Below are 24,380 nucleotides of genomic sequence, written 5' to 3' on the forward strand. Positions count from 1 at the left end.
CTCTCTGCCCCCCCCTCCACTCACACTCTGTCTCTCTCTCCTTCAAAAATAAATAAACATTAAAAAAAAGTTTAAAACAATTTTATTAAAATTTATTTTTAAAATTATTTAAAAACTGGAATAAGGCAGGTTGACATTTCTCTGATCTCTGAATAAAAAAGGGTTTTCTGAACATATTGGCAATGCATGATATGTGTAAAGTAAAACAATGACAAATTTGACTTAATAAAAACTTTTGAACCCCAGAAATCACAAGTGAAGTTAAAAACCAAAAATGTAGAAAAAGTTTCCCATAATAAAGAACAGTAGATAAATCTGCTTCATCTAGAAAGAGCATGTGCAGACAGAACACACTTAAGACACCAAAAGAAATGGACAAAGCCCTTTAATGATTTATAAAAGAGGAGATGCAAGTGGCTGATTACCAGAGAAACTGAACATTTCTGTATTATTTAAGAAATGCAAGTTGGGGGGTACCTGGGTGGCGCAGTCCGTTAAGCGTCCGACTTCGGCTCAGGTCATGTTCTCACAGCCCGTGAGTTTGAGCCCTGTGTTGGGCTCTGTGCTGACAGCTCGGAGCCCGGAGCCTGCTTTGGATTCTGTGCTTGCCTCTCTCTCTGACCCTCCCCTGCTCATGCTGTGTCTCTCTCTGTCTCAGAAATAAATAAACATTAAAAAAAATTTTAAATGCAAGTTGGAGTAAAAATACCTTATTTTAGCTTTATTGCAGCGTAACACATACAGAAAAGACCACAAATCATGATTATGCAGCTTAATGAACTACGAGAAGGTGAATGCATCTGAGTTGCCAGCCCCCAGGCCAAGAAATGTAGAACATTACTAGCATACCTGAATCCCCTCACATGCCTCCTCTCGATCACTGTTCTTCGTTCCTTCCCAAAGATAACTGTTCTCCTGATTTTTAGCAGGAAAGATTAATGTGCCATTTTTGTACTTTATAATAAATGGAATCATACAGTATTCTCTATCTGGCTTATTTTCATGTTTATTTTTTAGAGAGAGCGAGAATGAGCAGGGGAGGGGCAGAGAGCAAGGGAGACACAATCTGAAGCACGCTCCAGGCTCCAAGCTGTCAGCACAGAGCCCGGTGCGGGGCTCGAACCCATGAACTATGAGATCATAATCTGAGCCAAAGTCAGACTCTCAACTGACTGAGCTACCCAGGCACCCCTCTATCTGGCTTATTTTCAACCATGTGAGAGTCATTCATGTTGTTGCATATAGCTATAATCTGTTGATTTCCATTGCTGTATATTATCCCATTGTATGAATATACTCCATTTTATCCATTTTACTGCTCAGATGCACATTTGAGTTGTTTTTATTTTATTGTGAATAATGTTGCCATTAACATGTGCAGATATTTCTGATGTACTTGGAGTAGAACTTCTGGGTTTTATGCTATGTATATGTTTAACCTTAGGGGATAATGTTAAACATGTTTTCCAGAGTGATTGTACCAAATAATATTTCCACTATCCATTTATAAGATCACATTGCTCACCTCACCAACACTTAGTATTGTTAGCCGTTCTGGTAAGTGGGTTGTAGTATCTTACTGTTGCTTTATTTGTATTTCACTAATTACTAATACCTTTTCTTTAAATTACTGTTTTTCACTTTTAAATTATTAGAGATAATAATATAAACCGAAATATTTAATGCCAATCAGAGCTGGAGAGAGTCTTCAGGATATTCATACACTGCTGGGAGAGAATAAATTAGTATAGCCTTTCTGGAAATCAGCTTAACAAACTATATTTAAAACCTGAAAATGGTTTATAATTCAGACCAAATAATTTTGTTTTTAAAAATCATGAATGCACAAAGATTATCAGTCACAACTTTATAGCAGTGAAAATTCTATAGTAAAAATTTGGAATCTTTGTATCCATCTATGTATCCTAAAATGAAAGAATCATTGAGTAGCATTTAGTGCATTCTCACTGTACAACAGTATACATCTATCAAAAGTGACTGTTTACAAAGACTTTTTAACAACACGGGGAAATGTTCGTGATGTAATTTTTATGTGAAAAACATTAAAAATATTTTAAATAGAAGATGGTCTTAGTGGTACAGAAAAAAAAGATTGAAATAAAATACCACCAAGATACTAGTAATAGTTGCTTCTGTGTGATAAGATTAAAGATCCTTACCCTCACCTTTAAAAATTTTTTTATTGAGGGTCCCCTGGGTGGCTCAGTTGGTTAAGTGTCTGACTTTGGCTCAGGTCATGATCTCACAGTTCATGAGTTTGAGCCCCGTGTTGGGCTCTGTGCTGACACCTCGGAGCCTGGAACTTTGTTCAAAGTTCTTTCTCTCTCTCTCTCTCTCTCTCTCTCTCTCTCTCTGTCTCTCTGTCTCTCTCTCCACCCCCCCCCCCTTCTCCCGCTCGTGCACGCTCTCTCTCTCACACAAAAATAAACCTTAAAATTTTTTTTAAATTTTTTTTTATTGAGATAAAATTCACATAAATATAATTCACCCTTTTAACTGTTTTCAAAAGTATACAATTTAGTGATGTTTAATATAGTCACAGTGCTATACAACCATCACCACTATCCTATTCTGTTGTCTCAAGCCTAATCTAACATTAACATCACTCCAGAAAGAGACTGCAGTTGACCCTTGAAAAATATGCATTTGAACTTTGCAGGTCCACTTATGCATGGATTATTTTTTGGTACAGTACTGTAAATGTATTTTCTCTTTATGATTTTCTTAACATTTTTTTCTCTAGAATACTTTATTGTAAGAATACACTATATAAAACACATAACACAAAATAAGTGTTAATCGACTGTTTATGTTATTGGTAAGGCTTCAGGTCAACAGTAGGCTGTTAGTAATTAAGTTTTGGGGGAGTCAAAAGTTACACATGGATTTTCAAGTGCATGGGGCGTCAGGGCCCCTAAACCCCCATGTTGTTTAAGGGTCAGCTGTACTTTTGAATTTCTCATTTCACCCAACCCTTAGCAACCACTAATCTACTTTTCTGTCACTGTGAATTTGCCTATTCTGGACATGGCATATAAATGAGGTCATATAATATGTGATCTTTTTTGTCTTTTGTTTTTTCAGCATACTGTTTTTGAGGCTCATCCATGCAATATCATATGTCAGTACTTCATTCTTTTGTATGGCAGAATAATATTCCTTTGGATATGTTACATTTTGTCCATTTATCAGTTAATGGACAGTTGGGTTGTTACTACTTTCTGGCTATTGTGAATAATGCTGCTTATGAACATTTGTGAGTTTTTGTATGGATGTGTTTTTATTTCTCTTGGGTACCTGCTAGGAGTGGAATTGCTTAATATATGGAATTTCTACATTTAACTTTTTTAGGAACTGCCAAACTGTTATCCATAGTGGCTATACTAGTTTACATTCTCACCAGCTCCTCCCTTTTTTGAAAATTATTTTTCGGAGCACCTGGGTGGCTCAGTCAGTTAAGCAGCTGACTTCAGCTCAGGTCATGATCTCACTGTTCATGGGTTCAAGCCCTGCATCGGGCTCTGTGCTGGCAGCTCACAGCCTGGAGCCTGCTTCAGATTCTGTGTCTCCCTCTCTCTCTGCCCCTCCCTGCTTGCTCTGTTTCCCTTTCTCAAAAATAATAAACATTTTAAAAAAATTTTTAATAAAAAATTAAAAAATAAAAATTATTTTTCATCTTTCTGAGTTTCTTAGTAAGGCCTTTTATTTTAGTCCACTTTTTTTTTTCTCTTCATGTTTGATCTTCATACCCATCCCTTCATCCCTACTGTTGATCCTTACTTAAATGTTTGTTATATGTCTTCAGATATTTGTTTATTGGGTGCTCCTTCATGTCTGTGAATATTTAAAATATACAAAATGATACTGTGCTACATGGTTCCTTGTTTCTGACTCTTGAGTGGAATTCTCTGGGTCGTTAACCATAGCTTTACTAGTTTCTCTATTGGTGGATGCCTATTCTTCTGATTTATTACTATAGAGAAAGTTGCTATGAGTATCCTAGTTACATGTCTTTCACTGAACCTGTACAGAATTTTCTTGTGGTTTATTCCTACAACTGGAAATTATGGGCCCTACACAGTTTAACCAATATTGCCAAATTCCTTTTCAGAAAAGTTTCCTCATTTTACTTTCTTACTAGCAATGCATGAGGGTGTCTCTTTCCCTATATCCCTATCAACTTTTGATATTATCTGTCTTTCTAATCTTTGCCCATTAACGAACATAAAATGGTATCTCATTTGTTGTTTGACTTTGGATTTCTTTGATTATTAGTTAAGCTAGACATCTTTCTTACCATTTGGGGTTTTTCTTTATGAACTGCCTGTTTTTATCTTTGATCATTTGTCAGGTGGATTCCCTATATTTAAAAACTTAATCAGCTTGTTACTTTTATAATAGTAGTGATGGATTGTATTGGCATTCATACTGTAAATGCTATTACGGTTACTTTTATTTTCATTTTAAAAGGGAGAAAAGCTATAGAGATGCTTTTAAAGTTATAATAGAGTTAATTTTTGTTTTTAGTCCAGATGTCAGAGCATTCCTTCAAATGGACAGCCCAAAACATCAGTCAGATCCATCCGAAGATGAGGATGAAAGAAGCACTCAGAAGGTAGTAAGAGGGATTGTATTTTTTAACAGAAAAAATATCATTCCCCAAAGATGAAATTACTGGCAACTTGAGGGCAACATTTACTTAAAATGATGTAATCTCATCCATTGTAAATTTTCTACCCTGTAGAATACAAAAAAACAAATGTGTACACCTCTTATTATTTCTTATAAAATTTATAAAATGAGTACTTTTATGATAAAAAGTAATCCATGGTAGTATTTAGTAGAAAGTTTTGAAAATAGTAAGAAGTATTTATCACTAACCAGACTAGTAATTTTTAACATGTTAGTGGTTTTCCAACTAATCTTCTCTTAATATATAGGGATTTTTTAGTTACCTAATTTTAATTATACAGTATATACAATTTTATATGCTATTCTCTTCACTTTACATCTTAATTTTTGATCATTATATGTCTTCATAATCATTAACATACTTAAACTATTGTTTTGAATTTTGACCAGCAGGAAAGGCCTTTTTAATCAGAATGTTAATTTAATACTTCTTCCTCTTGATTGCTGGGTTTTTATATGCAGAACAATCAATATGCATGTGCCAGTTGGCATCAACTAAGTTTTATTCCTGTAGGTACATGCACATAATCAGTATGTGTTCCAAATAAAGAGTAGGGTATTCTTATTTTTTTTAAACCAGTTGTGATAACCAATAAATAAATATAATAAGCTCTGGCTTATTATAATGATGTTTTCAACATTTACTTTAGAAAGTTACGTGGGAAAGGTAAATTATAGTAATTTAACCCAGAGAATTATTATTTAGCAATTAAAATTATAATGAAAACTATTAATATAAACATGGTAATACCTTTATAATTAAAATTGATGAAAGCTATATATATTTGCTAAATATATACATGAAAGTCAGAGATGTTGCCTTAAAGTACATTTTTTGTCTTTATAATGTTGTGTTTTTTCATGGTTCTGTTTCTGTGTTTTAAAAGATAGTATCACTCGGAACATTACTGTCCCATAGCTAAAATCTTCATTTGGAAAATAGTCCTATTCCTTTTTTGCAACTACTGTAAAGTAGTAATTTTACTTCTCTGATACCACTGGAGGGTTTTCAAGTTAAGAGAGCTGATTTATGTTTTCCATTTGTGACATGGTTGATCCCAGGACAACATAAAAGGATATTTTAATTTTATATCTGAAACTTGTCAAAAGAGAAACAACAAACTGGGAGAGCATTTGTAATAAGGCCTAAGAAGGGAAAACATTTATGTAAAAATATATAGATGGATTTTTGAAAAGAATGATATTTAAAGCCCTGTAGATAAAAAGCAAAGGGACATGAAGAAATACTGTTCGTAAACAGACATGTGGGAAATGTTCAACCTCAATGCCAACAGCAAGTGAAATTTTTAAAATAGAGATTTTTTTTCTCTCTACCAAATTAACAAAAATGTAAATAAAATACTTCAGGACTGATAAGGGTAAGGCACAGCAGGCATCCCTGCCTGGGCTTTCCTGGCACCCCTATAATTTGGCAGTTTGGCAGTATGTATCAAACATGAAAATATTCAGGTCATTTAGGAGTTGACTCAAATGAAATAATCCTTCACGCAGAAATAAACAAAGGTAATCATTTTAGTACGAAAAATTAGAATCAATGTAAATATAAACCAATTCAATAATTTGTCCCCATATATTGTACATTAAAAAAAATTTTTTTACGATTCCAGTCAGTTTTTCAAAGCTACGCAAAGACTATGTGAAATTACTGCAATATTTGCAAAATCATCTGTTAATAAGGTTATGGATTTTTTAAAAGCACCTTCCTGGTGTTTTCCATATTTTGTAAACATGTATATATATTTTTAATGCAAAAATGAAATATTAAAGACATTTTAAAGAAAATGTATATAATCCTGATTTTCCATGTTTTACTTGCTAATCATGTTGAGAGTATGTAGGTTTAGGTTATTTGAAAAATATCTTGCCTTGCTATAGGAGGCAGCTGGCTTTGAAGAAAGAACCAAATGAAGAGAGCTTCCTGAGTTCTGATTCCTGTCTCTACTGACCTTAGATCTGAATTCTATTTCCTTTCTCTTTTTTCATCCATAAAATCTGTAATTGGACTAGGATCTCTTGCAGTTTTAAAATACAGATAAACAGAATCTGTTCAGAAAAGGGAAGAAGCTGTACTTTGTCTTACAGCTATAGCTATTTATTAAGGACTTCTAAGTGGCTAACTAAATTAATAGCCAGAAAATATCTTCGAGGACATCAGGACCTTTCTCCTTACTTAGAGAAAAATAGAGTCTAAGAAACATGCTTTTGTTTAATTATCATTAATTATTAATGATAATTATGCTGTTAATAAACTATAACACATCCTCAGTTTAGTGATTAACTGTAATCTTTAAAAATAGTAGGTAGTAGGGTACCTCAGTTCAGCAACCGACTCTTGATTTTGGCTCAGGTCATCATCTCACGGGTTCCTGAAATAAGGTACTGCTGATAGCTCAGAGCCTGTTTGGGATTCTCTTTCTCTGTCCTCCCCCATGCACATGTGTGCACCCTTGCTCAAAATAAATAAATAAAACTTTTTTTTAAAAGGTCTTAAAAATAGTAGGTAAAAAATTAATTATGTTTCCCAATAATTTTCATTATTATTTTGGAAATATGCTCTGTTAGGAAAATCATTGCTATGTAATGAAATCTTTTTATGTATCGGTGTTAATTCAGGGCACAAGTTGCCCTTGTTTAATCCATGCTTACTGCCTCCTCTTCCCTCACCTATATAATATATAAAGAAAGTTAATTGAATGGAAAAGTGATCCAGTTTTCTGCACATTCATTCAAAGAATAAGTGTATTGAAATTGTAATTTAGTTTGGATTATGTTATCAGATCCTCGGAAACACTATAATATATAAACAGAAAAGATTACTCCATGTTAAAATTATGACACAATAGGATGTCGTTTCATGAACCAGATTTTTTACACATTTTTTTTTTTTTTGGTCTTGTGCTAGATTGTATGGTTCTCTAAATTTCTGTCTTCTGGGGACTGAAAATGTAGTACTTGAAAATTTTTCATGTAAAGATATTGGTAGAAAATAAATTTGTTTTGTAAGTAGGAAACGTGTCAATATTGTTATTTTTATAAGAAACGTATTATTATGCTTAGGAAATTTTGCCCTACATTTTTCATTTTTTTTAAATTTATTTTGAGATAGAAAGGGCATGTGCATGAGTGGCGGAGGGACAGAGAGAGGAAGAGAGAGAATCCCAAGCAGGCTCCACACTGTCAGTGCAGAGCCCAGTGTGTCCTCGATCTCACAAACTGTGAGATCATGACCTGTGCTGAAATCAAGAGTTGGATGCTTAACTGACTCAGCCACCCAGGCGCCCCTTTGCCCTTATTTTTAAAAGTAGTTTGCATTGTGGAGATTTTCTATAATTTTCAAATGAATTTAAGTGGAAATATATATGATCTATATCACTAATAATAAATGGCTTAGATAAAATTTTTTAGTTCTGATGAGCTTAAAGAGAAAAGTTTTTACAGCTTATTTTGTATCTATAACGTATGGAAGTATAATTATATAATAAGGCTCTAGTAAAAGTCTGCATATTTGGAATATCTGCAGCTTTGTGATTGTATGTATAAAGAATTTCAAAGGGAATTTATGTGAAACAGAATTCACTTACACCTGGCTGTATAAAAAGTGCTCTCACTAACAAGATCACTAGATTAATTTTACGGGATTTGGGGATATATTTCTAGCTAATTATTAGTGAACTAGATCTTTTTTTAGTTAAATTGCTTTATGGCATAGTAGGTAAGTAAAGATTTGGTTCTAAATTAATACTAGGGATTAAATTTATGTTAATTATTGTAAAGAGAAAAGACTGTCTAAAATTTTTGTTAGACCACAGTGGTGGAATTAGAAAGAAAAACACTCCTGTCTGTGTGTATTTGCTTTAGAAATAAGTCTGTCTCCTATAATTCAGTCCAGCATCTGCAGTCTTCATCATCATCATATTATCATTTCCATGTCATAAAATTAATGAGCAGTTATTTGAAAATTTGAAACATAGGTAGCCATTTTAACCAGTTTTTAAACGTAGAAATGGTCCCTTGTAAATTGTGGTTTCTACACCCACCTCATGCAAGGAGCTTTCCCCAGTTTACTTCATTCATTTGACAACTTTGAGCTTCATTCCTGTGTTATTTTTTTCCTTACAACTGCTCTTGCAATTTGTCATAAAAACGTGTGTTTATATTGGTTGTGTGTTTCCAAATAAGTTTATGCATTTAGTAAGAATTAGGACTTCAGTTTTCTTTAACATGGCGATGCATCAATATCTATGGGAGAGTTATATACATTTTATTTCAGAACCATTTATTTTATTGACTGATAATCTTTGAAGTGTTATTAACAGTGTTACTGTTTTTTCCTCCATCTTGATAGCTACACTCTACCTCACAGAACATCAACCTGGGACCATCTGGAAATCCTCAGTAAGTTTAATTTGTTTCAAAAATCCTCTAACTGAATTCTAGGAAGACCTGTCTTGTGAATGTGCAGATATACATAATTATATCAGTTTAACTAGAACCCAATAAAATACAATAACCATAGTTATGGTGAATATAATGCTATCATATGCTTTGCTTATCTATTTTACTGTTCTAGCTTTCCATTGCTGTAACAGAGTTCTGAGGATTTTGTAAATCCACAGATTATTAATTTGGTTCTGCTGTTTTGCCATTGTCATTTTTCTGGTGTGTGTGTGTGTGTGTGTGTGTGTGTGTGTGTGTGTGTGTGTAAAATCAGAAGACTGTATTTCTCAGGGGATCTTAAGTCGTCCTGGGAGGGACTTGGAGGGGCTCTGACAGAAGTATCCATGCAGGTCTAACACATATTCTCACTGGTGCTCAGTGTTTATTGGTGCAGCCCTGGTTGTCAGCCAGCTTGTTCCAGAGGAGTCATGATGGACGTTACCATAGTAAAGTCTATTGAACTTGTTCTAACCAGTTTCTCCCACAGTGCCATATTTTTTTGAGCACGGGGAAAACATTTTGAGGAACACCAGGAATGGCAAATGTAGATTTGAGTATTAGATCTTGATTTTGAGTATCAACTCCAGCAGTTCATTAGAAGTGAATGCCTAGATTGCTGAATACATAGGATTCCAGGGCCACTTCTTGGCTCAGTTTGAGGAGTGTCCTGACAGATTAATGATACCTGCCATGGTTTGGAGAAAGAGTATAATGTTTCTATCCTTACTTGTAATTATTCTTCAGTTTCATTGGATTAATTCTGAAGTAGTGTAGCTTTTCTCCCAAGGCATTATGCTTCCCTCACTCTTTTGGTCCTCTTAGAGAGTGAGTAAAGACAGATAAAAAGTGGCCCAAGGATTGGGTCCTGAGAGACATCAGCATTGTAGTAAGGTCAGGGAGGAACCAGTAAAGGAGAAAAAAAAAAAAAAAGTTAGTAAAATAGGAGAAAAACTGGGAATGTGATGTCTCAAAAGCAGGTGAAGAAAGTGTGTCAAGGGGGGAGTAATTAACTATGTTAATGTTTCTGGTAAAGCAGGTAAGTGTTGAGAATTGACCATTGGGTTTGATAAATCATTGGCGACCTTTGTAAGCTGTTTCAGTGGTGTAATGGGTACAAACCCTGATAGGAAAGAGTTCAGGAGAGGACAGTGGGAATAGACAATGAATTTAAACCTCTTACTTGAAGAATTTTACTGCAAAGGAAAGCAAAGAATTGGAGTGGTAGCTGGAAGGGAGGTTTAGTTTTGAGCATGCTTTCCTGTCATCATACACTGAGTTGTTCAGGCAGCACAGAAACAAACTCGCTTTCAGCTAGGGTTCATCACCAGTAGTTAACAGTGGTGCCTTGGGTACGGCCTCAGTTAGCCTATTTACTATGTTTGAAAAATTTGCATGATTTTTTGCTATTTGTTTAAAAAAATTATTTCAGTATCTCAACATATCAGTAAAGAACAAAATAGTCCAAAGAGCAGATTCTTGAAGAAGAAAAACACCTGAGCTTAGTTAAGTATTTATTTCCCTAATCTTTACCTGTTATTATTTAACCTAGGCCTGGTGCTATTCTAATGTTTGAATTGGCCATTTATTTTGATAGTAAATTAAAGGAAATTTAAACTCTAAATGGAGTCATTATCTTCTCCTGAGTCCAATTTAAGATTCAGGCCGTGTTGAAGGAAACCTCTTTCCTGGGTGCTTACGCTCTGCTTTCTGTTGCCATGTGCTTTTGTCTACCTGTAACCAATATTGTTTTTATCTGACAAGTTAATGTAAATAAAAGGACAAAATTAGTATTCTCTTTGATCTCTGTACTCCTGGATTTTCTGCATTGCCATCTATGAGAATAAGCGGAGAGGTCTTTTATCTGTAATGTATGATAAGTGATATATGTGCAAAATCTGTATGTGTCAGAAAAATTGCCAAACTAGATAGTCCTTGGGATAAATTACTAATTTATATAGTTATTCAGTTTCCTCATTAACAACACTGGTGAGGTTTATGGTTAACAAAATTGGTTTAAAGAGAAGCTACATTGAGTTCAAACAATATATAGATATAGATAAATGCTTTTCTCACAAAAAGACCATGATGGAAGTCTTTCTTAAGCAGAACTTAACAAGGCATTAAGAAGGTTATAAAATGTCTTATCAGAAAGTAGATATTACTTCTATTATTACCTATTTTATATTCAAGATGAGGTATATTACCAGTGTGAAAGCTGGAGTCATCATGCTAGAATGTTGTGCCCAGCATTTACTTATTAAAGAGTGAGGTACTAAGAAATGTTTAAAAGTTAACATCTTTCCAATTTCTAGGAGGCTAATTTTTGTCATTGTTCATTTATTTCAGTGCTAAACCAACAGACTTTGATTTCTTAAAAGTTATTGGAAAAGGCAGCTTTGGCAAGGTAAGAGTTTTTATTTTTCCATACAATAAATAAATACTTAAGGAATGCATGCATTATATATTCCAGGCCACGGTGCTTGTTGGTATGCAGGATATGGAGTTATGATGTTTTCCCTACCTTCAAAGTACTTAAGGAGATAAGACATCTACTCAAATTTTAACATAAAATTCATTTGTTCAACAAATATTTATTGAGCACCTATGATGTGCCAAGCACCATACTGGCTTTTGGTTAGATAGTACTGAACAAAACTGACATAGTCACTACCTTTATGATGCTTAGAACCTAGTAGGAGAAGTAACCAATTAAAAATATGCAGTCAGGGCACCTGGGTGGCTGAGTCGGTTAAGTGTCCAACTCTCTTGGTTTTGGCTCAGGTCATGATCCCATGGTTGGGGAGTTCGAGCCCCATATCAGGCTCTGTACTGACAGCATGGAGCCTGCTTGGGATTCTCTCTCTCTCTCCCTCTCTCTGTCCCTCTGTGTGCGTGTGCTCTGTCTCTGTCAAAATAAGCTTTAAAAAAACAGTCAAATAATTGAAAGTAATGGGACTGTGAAGTAAATGAAGACTAGAAGACAATAGGCAGTGGCGGGAAAATTCCTATTTAGATGGGTCAAGGATGGCTTTTTACTTTTTATTTTTTTTAATGTTTATTTTTGAGAGAGGGAGAGAAAGTGTGCAGGGGAGGGGCAGAGAGAGAGAGGAAGAGAGAGAGAGAGAGAGAGAGAGAGAGAGAGAGAGAGAGAGAGAATCTCAAGCAGACTCAGTGCTGACATCGCAGGGCTCAAACCCATGAACTGTGAGATCATGACCTGACCTGAAATCAAGTCAGACACTTAACCTACTGAGCGACGCAGGAACCCCAAGGATGGCTTCTTTAAAGGGATGCTGTTTAAGCTGAAGCAGGAAAGACATAAATGAGCAGCTATGAAAATAACAATTGAGGAAGGAAAGGGATGTGTGAAAACCCTGCTGCTCCTCACACAGTGTCAGATGAATCATATAACTTGACCATGTAGCCAAACCAAGGAAGGAGAATCTACTTTAAGGCCAGAAGCATCATAGATGGAGTTACCAGAATCATAAGATATATTTAATTGCTTTTTTGCATTATACTTCAATCTGCAGTGAAAATAAATATGCATGTGTTTAATTATAGGTTGCTACATTCCTAGCTTTCAGTATCTCTAGTTTGTTTTCTGAGTTCCCTAGATACCAGAAACTGTGACCATACAATTAAATCCATGTGTGTTTATTAGTTCAGCACATATATTGACCACCCACTACATGCTGGACATTGTGCTAGTATAGCAACAGAAAGTTAGAAAGGGATAGTGCACGCAAAGTGCTCCCTCACAGTCTGTTGGGATGTTTGAGATAATCTGTCATTAAAAACAAAAAGCATTCTTTTTTAGATCTAGATAATGATGTTTAGATCTAGAGTCTACCAGGAATTGGTTCTCACATATAGTATGAAGTTGTAGGGTCAGAGTTCATTTTTTACCCTATTGATATCCATCTGGTCCCACACAATTTATTGAAAAGACTGTTCTTTCCCCACTGATCTACAGGGTAACCTTCATCATTTATACGGTGTCCATATATGCATGCATCTGCTTCTAGATTTTATGTTTTATATTTCTGTTTTGAGTTTTTCTGTTTTGTTCTGTTAGTCTGTGTCGTTTGATATCCAACAAAACAAGGCCTCCCTTGTTTTTCTTCAAGAGTCTTAGCCCTTTGCATGTATTTTTAATTAGCATACCAATTTCCACAAAATTTGCATGCCAATTTCCACAAATTCTGGATTTTGATTGGGATTGCACTGAATCTAGAACAATTTGGGAAGAATTGTCATTTTTACATTATTTAGTCTTCCAATCCATTAACCGTGGTATATCCCTTTCTTAATTTTTAGTTCTTTAATTTTTTTCAATAATGTTTTATAATGTCCTATAGAGTTTTTATATATCTTTAATTGGATTTGTTCCTATGTGTTTCATTTCTAAATGCTGTTGAAAACTGGTGTTAATTATTGAAGCTGAATATATGCATTACCTGTGTGACACATTGGTTTTACTTCTAGCTATATATCCTTCTAGCTATTTATCTTTCTAGCTATATATCCAACAGATATGCATGCACATACACACTAATATGGAATATGGAAAGGAATATGTCATAATATTCATGGCATTGTTATTCATAAACAATCTAAATGTCGGTCAATTAGAGTGGATTAAATTGTGTAATGCAGTTTTTCACAGAACAAATAATCATAAAATTTGTAAGCCACAAAAGACCCCGAATAGCCAACGTAATTTTGAAAAAGAAAAAACAAAACCAGAGGTATCACAATCCCAGATTTCAAGATATTCTACAAACCTGTAGTCATCAAGACAGTATGGTAGTGGTACAAAAATAAACACATAGATCATTGGAACAGAACAGGGAACCCAGAAATAAACCCACAATTATATAGTCAATTAACGTTCAACAAAGGAGGCAAGAATATGCACTGGGAGAAAGTCTCTTCAACAAATGATGCTTGGAAAACTACATGCAAAAAGATGAAACTGGACCACAGTTCTTACAACACACACAAAAATAAACTCAAAATGGATTAAGGACCTAACTGTGAGACCTGAAACCATAAAAATTCCCGGGGCGCCTGGGTGGCGCAGTCGGTTGAGCGTCCGACTTCAGCCAGGTCACGAACTCGCGGTCCGTGAGTTCGAGCCCCGCGTCGGGCTCTGGGCTGATGGCTCGGAGCCTGGAGCCTGTTTCCGATTCTGTGTCTCCCTCTCTCTCTGCCCCTCCCCTGTTCATGCTCTGTCTCTCTCTGTCCCAAAATAAAATAAATAAAAAACGTTGAAAAAAAAAATTCTAGAAGAGCGCACAGGCAGCAATTTCTCTGACATCGGCCAGAAAAACTTTTTTCTAGATATGTCTCCTGAAGCAAGGAAAACAAAAGTAAAAATAAGCTATTGAGACCACATCAAAATAAAAAGTTTCTGCACAGCTAAGGAGATAATCAATAAAACAAAAAGACAGCCTACTGAATGAAAGAAGATATTTGCAAATGACATATTTGATACAGGGTTAATATCCAACCTAGAAGGGAACTTCTGCAACTCAACACCAAAAAAAACAAATAGCCCAATTGAAAATCAGCAGAAGACATGACCAGACGTTTCTCCAAAGAGGACACACAGATGGCCAACAGACACAAAAAGATGCTCAACATCATTCATCATCAGGGAAATGCAAATCAAAAGTACAATGAGATATCACCTTACAACTGTCAGAATGGCTAAAATCAAAAACACAAGAAACAAGTGTTGGGAAGGATGTGGAGAAAAAGGAGGCCTTGTGCACTGTTGGTAGGAATGCAAACTGGTGTGGCCACTGGAAAACAGTATGGAGGTTCCTCAAAAAATTAAAAATAGAACTGTGTGATCCAGTAATTCTACCACTGGGTATGTACCCAAAGTATTAAAAAACACTAATTTGAAAATATATATTCACCCTTATGTTTCAAGCAGCATTGCTTTCAATAGCCAAATTATGGAAACATCCCAAGTGTCCATTAATAGATGAATGGATAAAGAAGATGTGGTTTGTATTATATATACAATGGGATATCACCGAGCTATGAAAAAAAATGAAATCTTGCCATTTACAACAACATGGGAACATCTAGAGAGTATAATGCTAAGTGAAATAGGTCAGTCAGAGAAAGACAAATACCATATGATTTCATTCATATATGGAATTTAAGAAATAAAAATAAAAGAGACAAACCAAGAAATAGACTCTTAACTATAGAGAACAAAGTGATAGTTACGGGGGGGGGGGTGACTTGGTGGGGGGGAATGTGTGAAGTAGGTGAAAGGGATTAAGAATATACTTACTGTTAAAAAAAAAGTACATTTATCATAATGAGCAGTGAGTAATATATAGAGTTGTTGAATAACTGTATTATACACCTAAAACTAATATAACACTGTATGTTAACTATATTAGAATTAAATTTTTTTAAATTGTATAATGCATTATTCTGCACAGTAAAAAACAAAAATTATGCTACGTGACACAACATGAATGCATATTACATTATTTAGAATGAAAGAAGTCACAGACAACTTTATATGATTCTAATTACATAAAACCCAAAAAAAGACAAAACTTAATCTGTGTTACTACAAATTGCGATAGTTGAGGAAGACAGGGATAAGTAGTTTCTGAAATCAGGGGAAAGGTGAGGCTTCAAGCTACTGATAATGTTTTATTTTTATTTTTATTTTTTTATTTCTTTTTAAAAGTTTTATTTAAATTTCAGTTAGTTAAGGGGCGCCTGGGTGGCGCAGTCGGTTGAGCGTCCGACTTCAGCCAGGTCACGATCTCGCGGTCCGTGAGTTCGAGCCCCGCGTCGGGCTCTGGGCTGATGGCTCAGAGCCTGGAGCCTGTTTCTGATTCTGTGTCTCCCTCTCTCTCTGCCCCTCCCCCGTTCATGCTCTGTCTCTCTCTGTCCCAAAAATAAATAAACGTTGAAAAAAAAATTAAAAAAAAAAATTTCAGTTAGTTAATATTCAGTGTAATATATCAGCTTCAGGTGTGCAACTTGGTGATTCAGTATTTATATACAATTCCTGGTGCTCATCACAAGTGCACTCTTTAATCCCCATCACCCATTTAACCCATCCCCCCATCCACCTCCCCTCTGATAACCATCAGTTTCTTCTCTATAGTTAAGAATCTGTTTCTTGGCTTGCCAATCCCTATGATTGTTTATTTTGTTTCTTAAATTCCACATATGAATGAATGAAATACAGACTTTGTCTTTCTCCGACTTACTTCGCTCAGCATAATGTGCTCTAGCTCCATTCATGTCATTGCAAATGGCAAGATTTCATTCATTTTATGGCTGAATAATATTCCATTGTGTATATATACCACGTCTTCTTTATCTATTCATCAGTCAGTGGACATTTAGGCTTTTTCTATGATTTGGATATATTACATAATGCTGCTGTAAACATCTTATGTAAGGGTGCAGGTTTGCCTTCGAATTAGTATTTTTGTATTTTTTGGGTAAATACAAAAATAGACACATAGATCAATGGAATAGAAAACCCAGAAATGAACCCACAACTGTATGATAATGTTTTATTTTTTGACCTGGATAGTGGTTACACAGTGTGACTTCATTTTGTAGTAATTTACTGAGCTGTAATGATTTGTGAGTTTTTTTTATATATATGTTATGTTTAACAAAAATTAAAAGTCTTATAAAATGGTTAGAAGCCAATAAAATACAATAAAACAAATTAAAGAATACATAAAAAGGAAAAGTAAACAAATACAAATCCACGGTGTGTCTGAAAAGTAGAAAAAATATATGATAGACTAAAATAAATAATGGCAACCTAAAATTTATTACAAACTCTTGTCCACTGAGTGGTCTTGGTTCCATTTTCATTTTCCCAGTTTGTTTCTTAACAGTTCTCCAATCTACCAGTCTATTGAAAAAATACTTAGCTCTTTTAAGGGAATCAGTATCCCTTGATTGCCACATTTGAATTATTTTCTCTTAATATACTTGAAGATGAACCAATCAAAATAGAGAAGGAAAGGTCAGGCTGGGAGGTGGGAGGTGTTGAGAAAAGGAAAAATTTAAGAAAGGAAAGATGTTCAGTAGAGTCAAATATTGTAGCAAACAAAAGAATGGAAAATGGGAGAAATGGCCAACAGTTGAGCACAAGACATTTTTACCTTGAAGATGTTTTGAGTCTACTTTGATTAAAAACATTTTTTTAAATTAATAGGCTTTATTTTTAGAACAGTTCAGATTTACAGAAAAGATGAATATAGAGAAAATACAGGAAATTCAGAGAATTCCCAAACTATCCTCCATTCCACACAATTTCCCTATTGTGAATATCTTACATTAACATGGTATATTTGTTCCAAATATTCAGCCAATATGGATGCATATTATTAACTAATGTCCACTGTTCATTTAGATTTCCTTACTTTTTACCTAATGGCCTGTTTTTGTTTCAGGATCTCACCCACAATACCACATTACATTAAGTTGTCATGTCTCCTTAAGCTTCTCTTAGCTGTGACTGTTTCTTAGACTTTCCTTGTTTTTGAGGACCTTGATGGTTTTGAGAAGTACTAGTTAGGTATATTGTAAGATTGGAATTTGTCTGGTACTTTACTCATGATTAGTCTGGGGTTATAAGTTTTAGCAAGGTTAACAACACCGGGACTAGAATATGAGGCCCAGCAGTGTCCCTACTTGCTGTGTCAGATAATCTCAAAACGCTTTGGAACGTACCCTGTTTAATAGTTACACAGCTTGCTGGGCATCTTGAATCCCTTAAAATTATTTGTAAAATCCTAAGTCTGTTAACTTTTTTTTCTGGAGCAAAAGCCTCTAAGTTGCTTCACATCTTTGAAAGTGCATGCAACCTGCCCATTATAAAAACTCGGCTATACAGGGTGCTTCTTCTTCTGAATGTTCCTGAATTTGAGACTTGTATTAAAACCTAAATGCTCAAACAGAAATGCACTTTGATCATATAGAAACCATTTCCTTCTCCTTTTTTTAAAAAAATATATTCATGAAGTTTATAGCCTTAGTATTTTCACTCTTTAGGACTCAGGGCTGGTGCTTGCACGCGTGGGCACACACACACACACACACACACACACACACACACACACACGAGGATCTCAAGCAGTTTAGATTTGGGGACTTAAACTGAGTAAAAATCTCAAACTTTGGCACATTAAGTGACAAAGAAATGGTATCTGGCTATTCAAGTGATAAATATTTTTTTTGTAAAATATCTAAAGAGAAGTGAAATAGAAATAAATTCAGTACTTTTCAGTTTTCGAAACTAAAACATACAATCTAGGTCCCTTGTAGACTTTTTTTGTACATAATTTAAGTACGAATTTATTGACAAATGAATTATTTCTATCAAAATACTGAAATTTCTAATAGTATGCACAATCTTTACAACAGGTTCTTCTTGCAAAACGGAAACTGGATGGAAAATTTTATGCTGTCAAAGTGTTACAGAAAAAAATAGTTCTCAACAGAAAAGAGGTAAAGTAGAATAGCATTTTTTTCTCCTAAATCCATTTTCTCAAATAACAAATGTTTTCTGGCATATAATACTTTTTTCTTTTTTTTTTTTTTAACAGCAAAAACATATCATGGCTGAACGTAATGTGCTTTTGAAAAATGTGAAACATCCATTTTTGGTTGGATTACATTATTCTTTCCAAACAACTGAAAAGCTTTATTTTGTTCTGGATTTTGTTAATGGAGGGGAGGTGAGTTTTATAATTAGTTTTCTTTCTTTTTTTTTTTTTTTGTATGTTTTTATTTATTTAAGCAATCTCTACACCCAACGTGGTGCTCGAACTCATGACCCTGAGATCAAGAGTCTAATGCTCTACTGACCCAGCCAGCCAGGTGCCCTTATGATTGGTATTCTTATGTTGATAATGTTTAGAAAAAGTAGAAGGAAGTCATAGTTTTTATTCACTTATCAGTTTTTGGAAGGATAGGCCAGCATTAACACTATTATGTTCAAGATTCTGGCTAATAGGCACAAAGCAAGCTAATGAAGAATTGTAAACAAAGCTCTTTTCTTAAGCAGTTTATGGTGTAGGTGGAAGATTCATAAAAGAGCCTTGGTTTGAATCTGCAGACTTCACAGATACTATAGCAAGAATAATATACTGAAATGTTAACAATAAAACATGATTTGTATTTAGATAATTATTGTCTCCACAGTTGCGTTTAAAGATTAGCCTGTCATTTTCTAAAATGTGCAAACTATAATCAGATGAGATGATCCTCTAATAAAGAGTTCTGTGGTGAAGTCAGTGGAAAATATTTCATGTTCTATCCCATTGGCAATTACCAATATGTTTCTTGGTGACTCACAATATGTTTCAGCATGTTAAAGACTTTGAGTTCTGCCTTAAACAAAGCAAAGATTTCTTTGAAAATATTTTCTTACCATGTAGTTCCTTTTTGTTTGAACCAAATCTATTAATTATATTCCCCAAAACTCTGAATCAGAGGGATATTGAAATATATTTTGGGAAATGCTACTATCATGATAATAATTACAGTAATAGCTAACATGCATCAAGTGTACTTGATGTGCCCAGCACTCTGGCTCTTTGTATGTATTATTTTCACAACAATTCTGTTATATAAGATAAAGAAACTGAGGCACAGAGAAGCTAGTAACTTGCTCAGGTCATGTGTTCAGTAAGTATTAGAGCCAGGAATTAAACTCAGGCAGTGTGATTCCAGGATTTAGGCAGCTGACAGTCCCGTTCCTCTGTTGCTCAGCCCCCATGCCTTTGTAATTAGTTTGCTCTCTGACCTATGAATGTCTCTAAAAATTATTCCGGTAGGTAGTGTCATATCTTTACAAAGGGTCTTTGATCCCCTAGTCCCAGAACAGAAAGAGAGGAAAATAATTATTTCAGCCTTGCTGTAGTACACTTAGCTGTAGAATAAAGGAATTAGAAGAAAGACTGTCTATTCTGCAAACCTGAAAGATGGTCAGACACACCTAGATCATTTTGGGTTTTGTTTTGTGTGTGTGTGTGTGTGTGTGTGTGTGTGTGTGTGTGTGTGTGTGTGTTTAAAGATTGTATTTTTAAGTAATCTCTGCACCCAACGTGGGGCTCGAACTCACAACCCCAAGATCAAGCATCATGCACTCTACTGATTGAGTCAGCCAGGTGCCCTACCCCTATATCATTTTGGGGGAAGATCATAAAACAGTCATTATTCAACAATCATTATTCAACCACCTACATCTATGACAGAAGTGCTGAATGCCTCCTCAGTGTAGAAGCAAGACTATGAAGGTTGAAGGTTTTAAGGTTGTCATTTTATTTTGTGTGTACATGAGTGCTAACATATATTGAGAATTTATTGAGGGCCTGGCACTTTGTAATTATTTTACCTGCATTATTTGAATTAGTCAATATAATTGTTTTAGATATACACTCTTCTACCCATTTTATATATAAGGAAACTAAGGCTCAGAGAAGTTAAGTAACTTTTTCAGTGTCATCATGTGTAAGTGTCAGGTCCTGGATTTAATTAACCTAGACCTCAGTACCACTCTGTGTATTTGAAATGTCATGCAAGGCGTTAAATGCAGATCCTCTTGCAAGCTTCCTGTTTTGTCCGTGGTTTCTTCATGCTGTTTTAGGACCTTGCTTCTGAGCTCTTTTTACCCAGTCATCACTCATAAACTGAGTGGCAAAGGTGGAAAGAGGTAGGATTGTGTTCTAAAAAATAGACTTGGCTAGGATAATGAGGAATGAAAAGAATGGAATAGAATATTGGGGTTGGTGGAGGAGGCGTTGAAAGGGCAGTAGTAGGTAGAATAGCAGTAAAGACAAGGAGAACAGATAGAGGTATGAAGAGTATAATTTCATTATGGGTTTCCTGTTGTTATTACTAGTGTTGTCCCCTGATTCTCATACTTAACATTTTAACCTTGATGTGTGATACTTACTTTTGCATGCTACTTCACATCTGTTTTGGAGCCAGGTAGAGTATAAAGAAGTAAGTTTTATGATACGAGGCATATAAACAAGCCTTCCTGAGCCTCAGCTTCCTCATTAATTTTCTACCTCAAAATAGTTGGGTGGATTTAAATAATACAAGCATATAAAGTCCTTAGCATGCTGCCTTTGATTTAGTAAATAGTGTTAGCTATCATTAGTGAATGGTCAGTTTTTCATTTGGGGTAATTTTCATTACTATTATATTAGATGTGATCAGATCAATATAGCATATTATAATAGTATAAGCCACAGCTAACAAAGGCAGTAATAGGGCTAAATAGGAGGGAGTGTTCCAGAAATAATTAAAGGATAACAGCAGAAGAATTTATTTATTAGTTAGAGACAGAGGCTGAGGGTAAAGGAGCAGTCTAGGTAAATCCCAGGCCAGCATCCACTTATCTACTGTGTCAGGATCTGGTATAACTGATCTTCACCATAACCTTTCAGAAGAGGTTAAGAAAAATTTGGGGACAATTTTTGTTAAGTCAGAGAAGTGGAACGAATTGCACACAAAAGGAGAAAATTTGAATCCAGGTCTGATCAGCTATAAAACCTGTACCTTGTTGCCTTCCATGGCTTAGAGAGCTGGATAGAAAGTGATGTCATTAAAAGAGTAGAATACCACAGTGGCAGTTAAGTTTGTAAAAGAAGACAAGGGGCTCTGTTCTAGACAAGTTGAGTTTGTTGGCTTGTGAAATAGTCAAGAAAGAACAGCAGGCAGCAGGTCTTTGTAGAAGAAGCCCTAAGCAGAGGTCTAGGTGGGATATGGCCATATGAAAGACCTCAGTGTTGAGGGGGTTAGTTAAAAACACTGGAATGGACTAGGTCACCCGGGCAGGGTGGGTATCCAGAGGAAGGATGACTGTGAAGAGACCGAGGACAAAAACCTTGTTATCCCTGCAGAGTAAAGGGGCAGAAAGGAGCAGAGATGGAACTTTCCAAGGAAGGAGACCTAAGGCGAGATCATTGTTTTAAGAGCCAGGGAACTTAGAGGAAGGACCTAGGACAAACTTCACCCAGGCAGGTAACCTAAGGAGTAAAAGGGCAGATTGTAAGTAAGACATAAGTTAAGGATTCAGAAGTGTAAGAAGTGAACTGGAGAGTCCAGCTGCTGCTCAGTTCCCACCATTTGCTACCACATTGGAATTTAGGCTTAATGTTGCAGAGTTTCCTTCTCTCCCCCACCCCCCCACCCCCAGAAGAAACCAGAACTATGAGTTTTTATCCCCCAAAAATTTCTCCCGTTTTTAAATGTTACCAGTTAATTGAGATTTTTCTAAAAACAGTATTTGGCTCAAACAAATGAGATCTGTGGGTTATATTTGGTCTGCCTGCCGCTTGTTTTCAATCTCTGAATAGGGTTTGATTTTTTTTTTTTTTTTTCCCAAATGAAAGCACAGTTAAGAAAGGTCTAGTGAGATAACCACATGGCTATGGTCTTTGTTGATAATCTTTTCCAGAGTGATAAGGACACTGATGCATTGAAGATTGAGGAGTAAATGAGAGATGAGCAAGTTAGCAAGGGTAAAGAAAGATGCATGGTTCAAGAGAGAATAATTGCTAGGTGGGGGACACACAAGGGAGAGTCACAGTTCTGGGCTTTGGGGCATTTTTATCTCATGTTCAGAATAACAAAAATCCTATTTTTATGTTTATAGGATATGTTTGTTTCACCTTATGTGTGAATGATCTTAATATCTTTCTTTTTCCCCCATTTTACAGCTGTTTTTCCACTTACAGAGAGAACGGTCCTTTCCCGAACACAGAGCTAGGTTTTATGCTGCTGAAATTGCCAGTGCATTGGGTTACTTGCACTCCATCAAAATAGTGTACAGGTAAATTTTAATGTATTTCTTGTAAAAATGTCATTTTATTTATTTCAGTTAATATTTAGTTTTGCTTTCCTTTTAATTTAATAGGGACTTGAAACCAGAAAATATTCTTCTGGATTCAGTAGTAAGTATTTTAAAAATCTACTGATTCTCAATTTTATTCTCATTTATGCTTAGTGGAAAAAAATCTATCTCAAAAGCTTTACACTGCATGATTCCATTTACATAACATTCTCAAAATGACAAAACTGTAGACATGGAAAGCAGATTAATGGTTGTAAAGTGACAGGGACAGTGGGAAAAGCACAGTGAAAAGATAAAGGGGTAGCATGAGTGAGTTCTTTTGATCCTTTGAGGTGTTGGACAGTTCTTTGTCTTGATTGTGGTGATAGTTACACAAATCTGCACACCTCTATTGCATAGAACCACACATACCCAAATGCATGTAAAAAACCCAAAACTGGGTAAAATTGGCAATCTGGTTAACAGTATTCTACCAATGTCAGTTTCCTGATTTTGATATTTTACTGCAGTTATATAAGATATCAGCATTGGTGAAGGGTATACAAAACTCTTTGTAATATTTTTGCAATTTCCTGTGTGTCTACAATTATTTTAAAGTGAAATGGTTTTAAAAATTGTGAATTTATGCCCATGCACTGTTTTATCTTACTGCCCCTGTATTTGTCAGGGACATGTTGTCTTAACAGATTTTGGGCTTTGTAAAGAAGGAATTGCTATTTCTGACACGACAACAACATTTTGTGGGACACCAGAGGTAAGAAATATGTCTCATTTGTCATTTATATAATCATGTTTAAAATGCAAAAATGAATCACAAATTGCATATATAATATTTGAAATCAGAAAAGTAGAATATTTTCTGCTTTCTACTGAAGTAGAATTTCAGCTTCCAGCCACTTGGAAATATATGATAATCATCCCTTCAGAACATTTAAAGTTTACTGATAGTATTTTTAATTATGATTGCGAGCTACCACAGATAACCCAACAAAGATATAAATTATGCTTATAATGTTAAAAGTTTACCATATCCTTTATTTAAAAAAATCACAAATCAGTAATGAAAAAGTCCTAAAGTAATGGTAATGTTTACACCATTCTAAATGTACTAACAGCCATTGAATTATACTAAGTGTTCATTTAACAGAAGAGAGTAAAGTAGTGGATATGAAAGGAAAAAATTGCAAGTCAGAATTAATCAGAACATCTCACTCTCTAATCATGTTAGCTAGCAGAAAATGTATCCTTCTATTTGAGACAATAATAATAATCCTTACAAGCTATGTTAAAGCCTTGTTATTCTCACTACACACACACACACACA

General features: G+C 35.0%; 1 protein-coding gene across 3 annotated transcripts in view; it reads left to right on the forward strand.

The window, feature by feature from the left end:
- SGK3 (serum/glucocorticoid regulated kinase family member 3) overlaps positions 1–24,380 on the forward strand; it is an 84,120-nt gene that overhangs the window by 43,407 nt on the left and 16,333 nt on the right. For all 3 annotated transcript variants that reach the window (XM_011291369.3, XM_045049549.1, XM_045049550.1), the window contains 8 exons: positions 4,549–4,636; positions 9,080–9,129; positions 11,518–11,575; positions 18,613–18,696; positions 18,795–18,926; positions 22,923–23,035; positions 23,120–23,156; positions 23,724–23,810. In XM_011291369.3, the coding sequence (XP_011289671.1) occupies positions 4,549–4,636; positions 9,080–9,129; positions 11,518–11,575; positions 18,613–18,696; positions 18,795–18,926; positions 22,923–23,035; positions 23,120–23,156; positions 23,724–23,810 (649 nt within the window). The remainder of the gene's footprint in view (positions 1–4,548; positions 4,637–9,079; positions 9,130–11,517; positions 11,576–18,612; positions 18,697–18,794; positions 18,927–22,922; positions 23,036–23,119; positions 23,157–23,723; positions 23,811–24,380) is intronic.

This window comes from Felis catus, chromosome F2, assembly GCF_018350175.1.
Source record: "Felis catus isolate Fca126 chromosome F2, F.catus_Fca126_mat1.0, whole genome shotgun sequence".
Classification (NCBI taxonomy): domain Eukaryota; kingdom Metazoa; phylum Chordata; class Mammalia; order Carnivora; family Felidae; genus Felis; species Felis catus.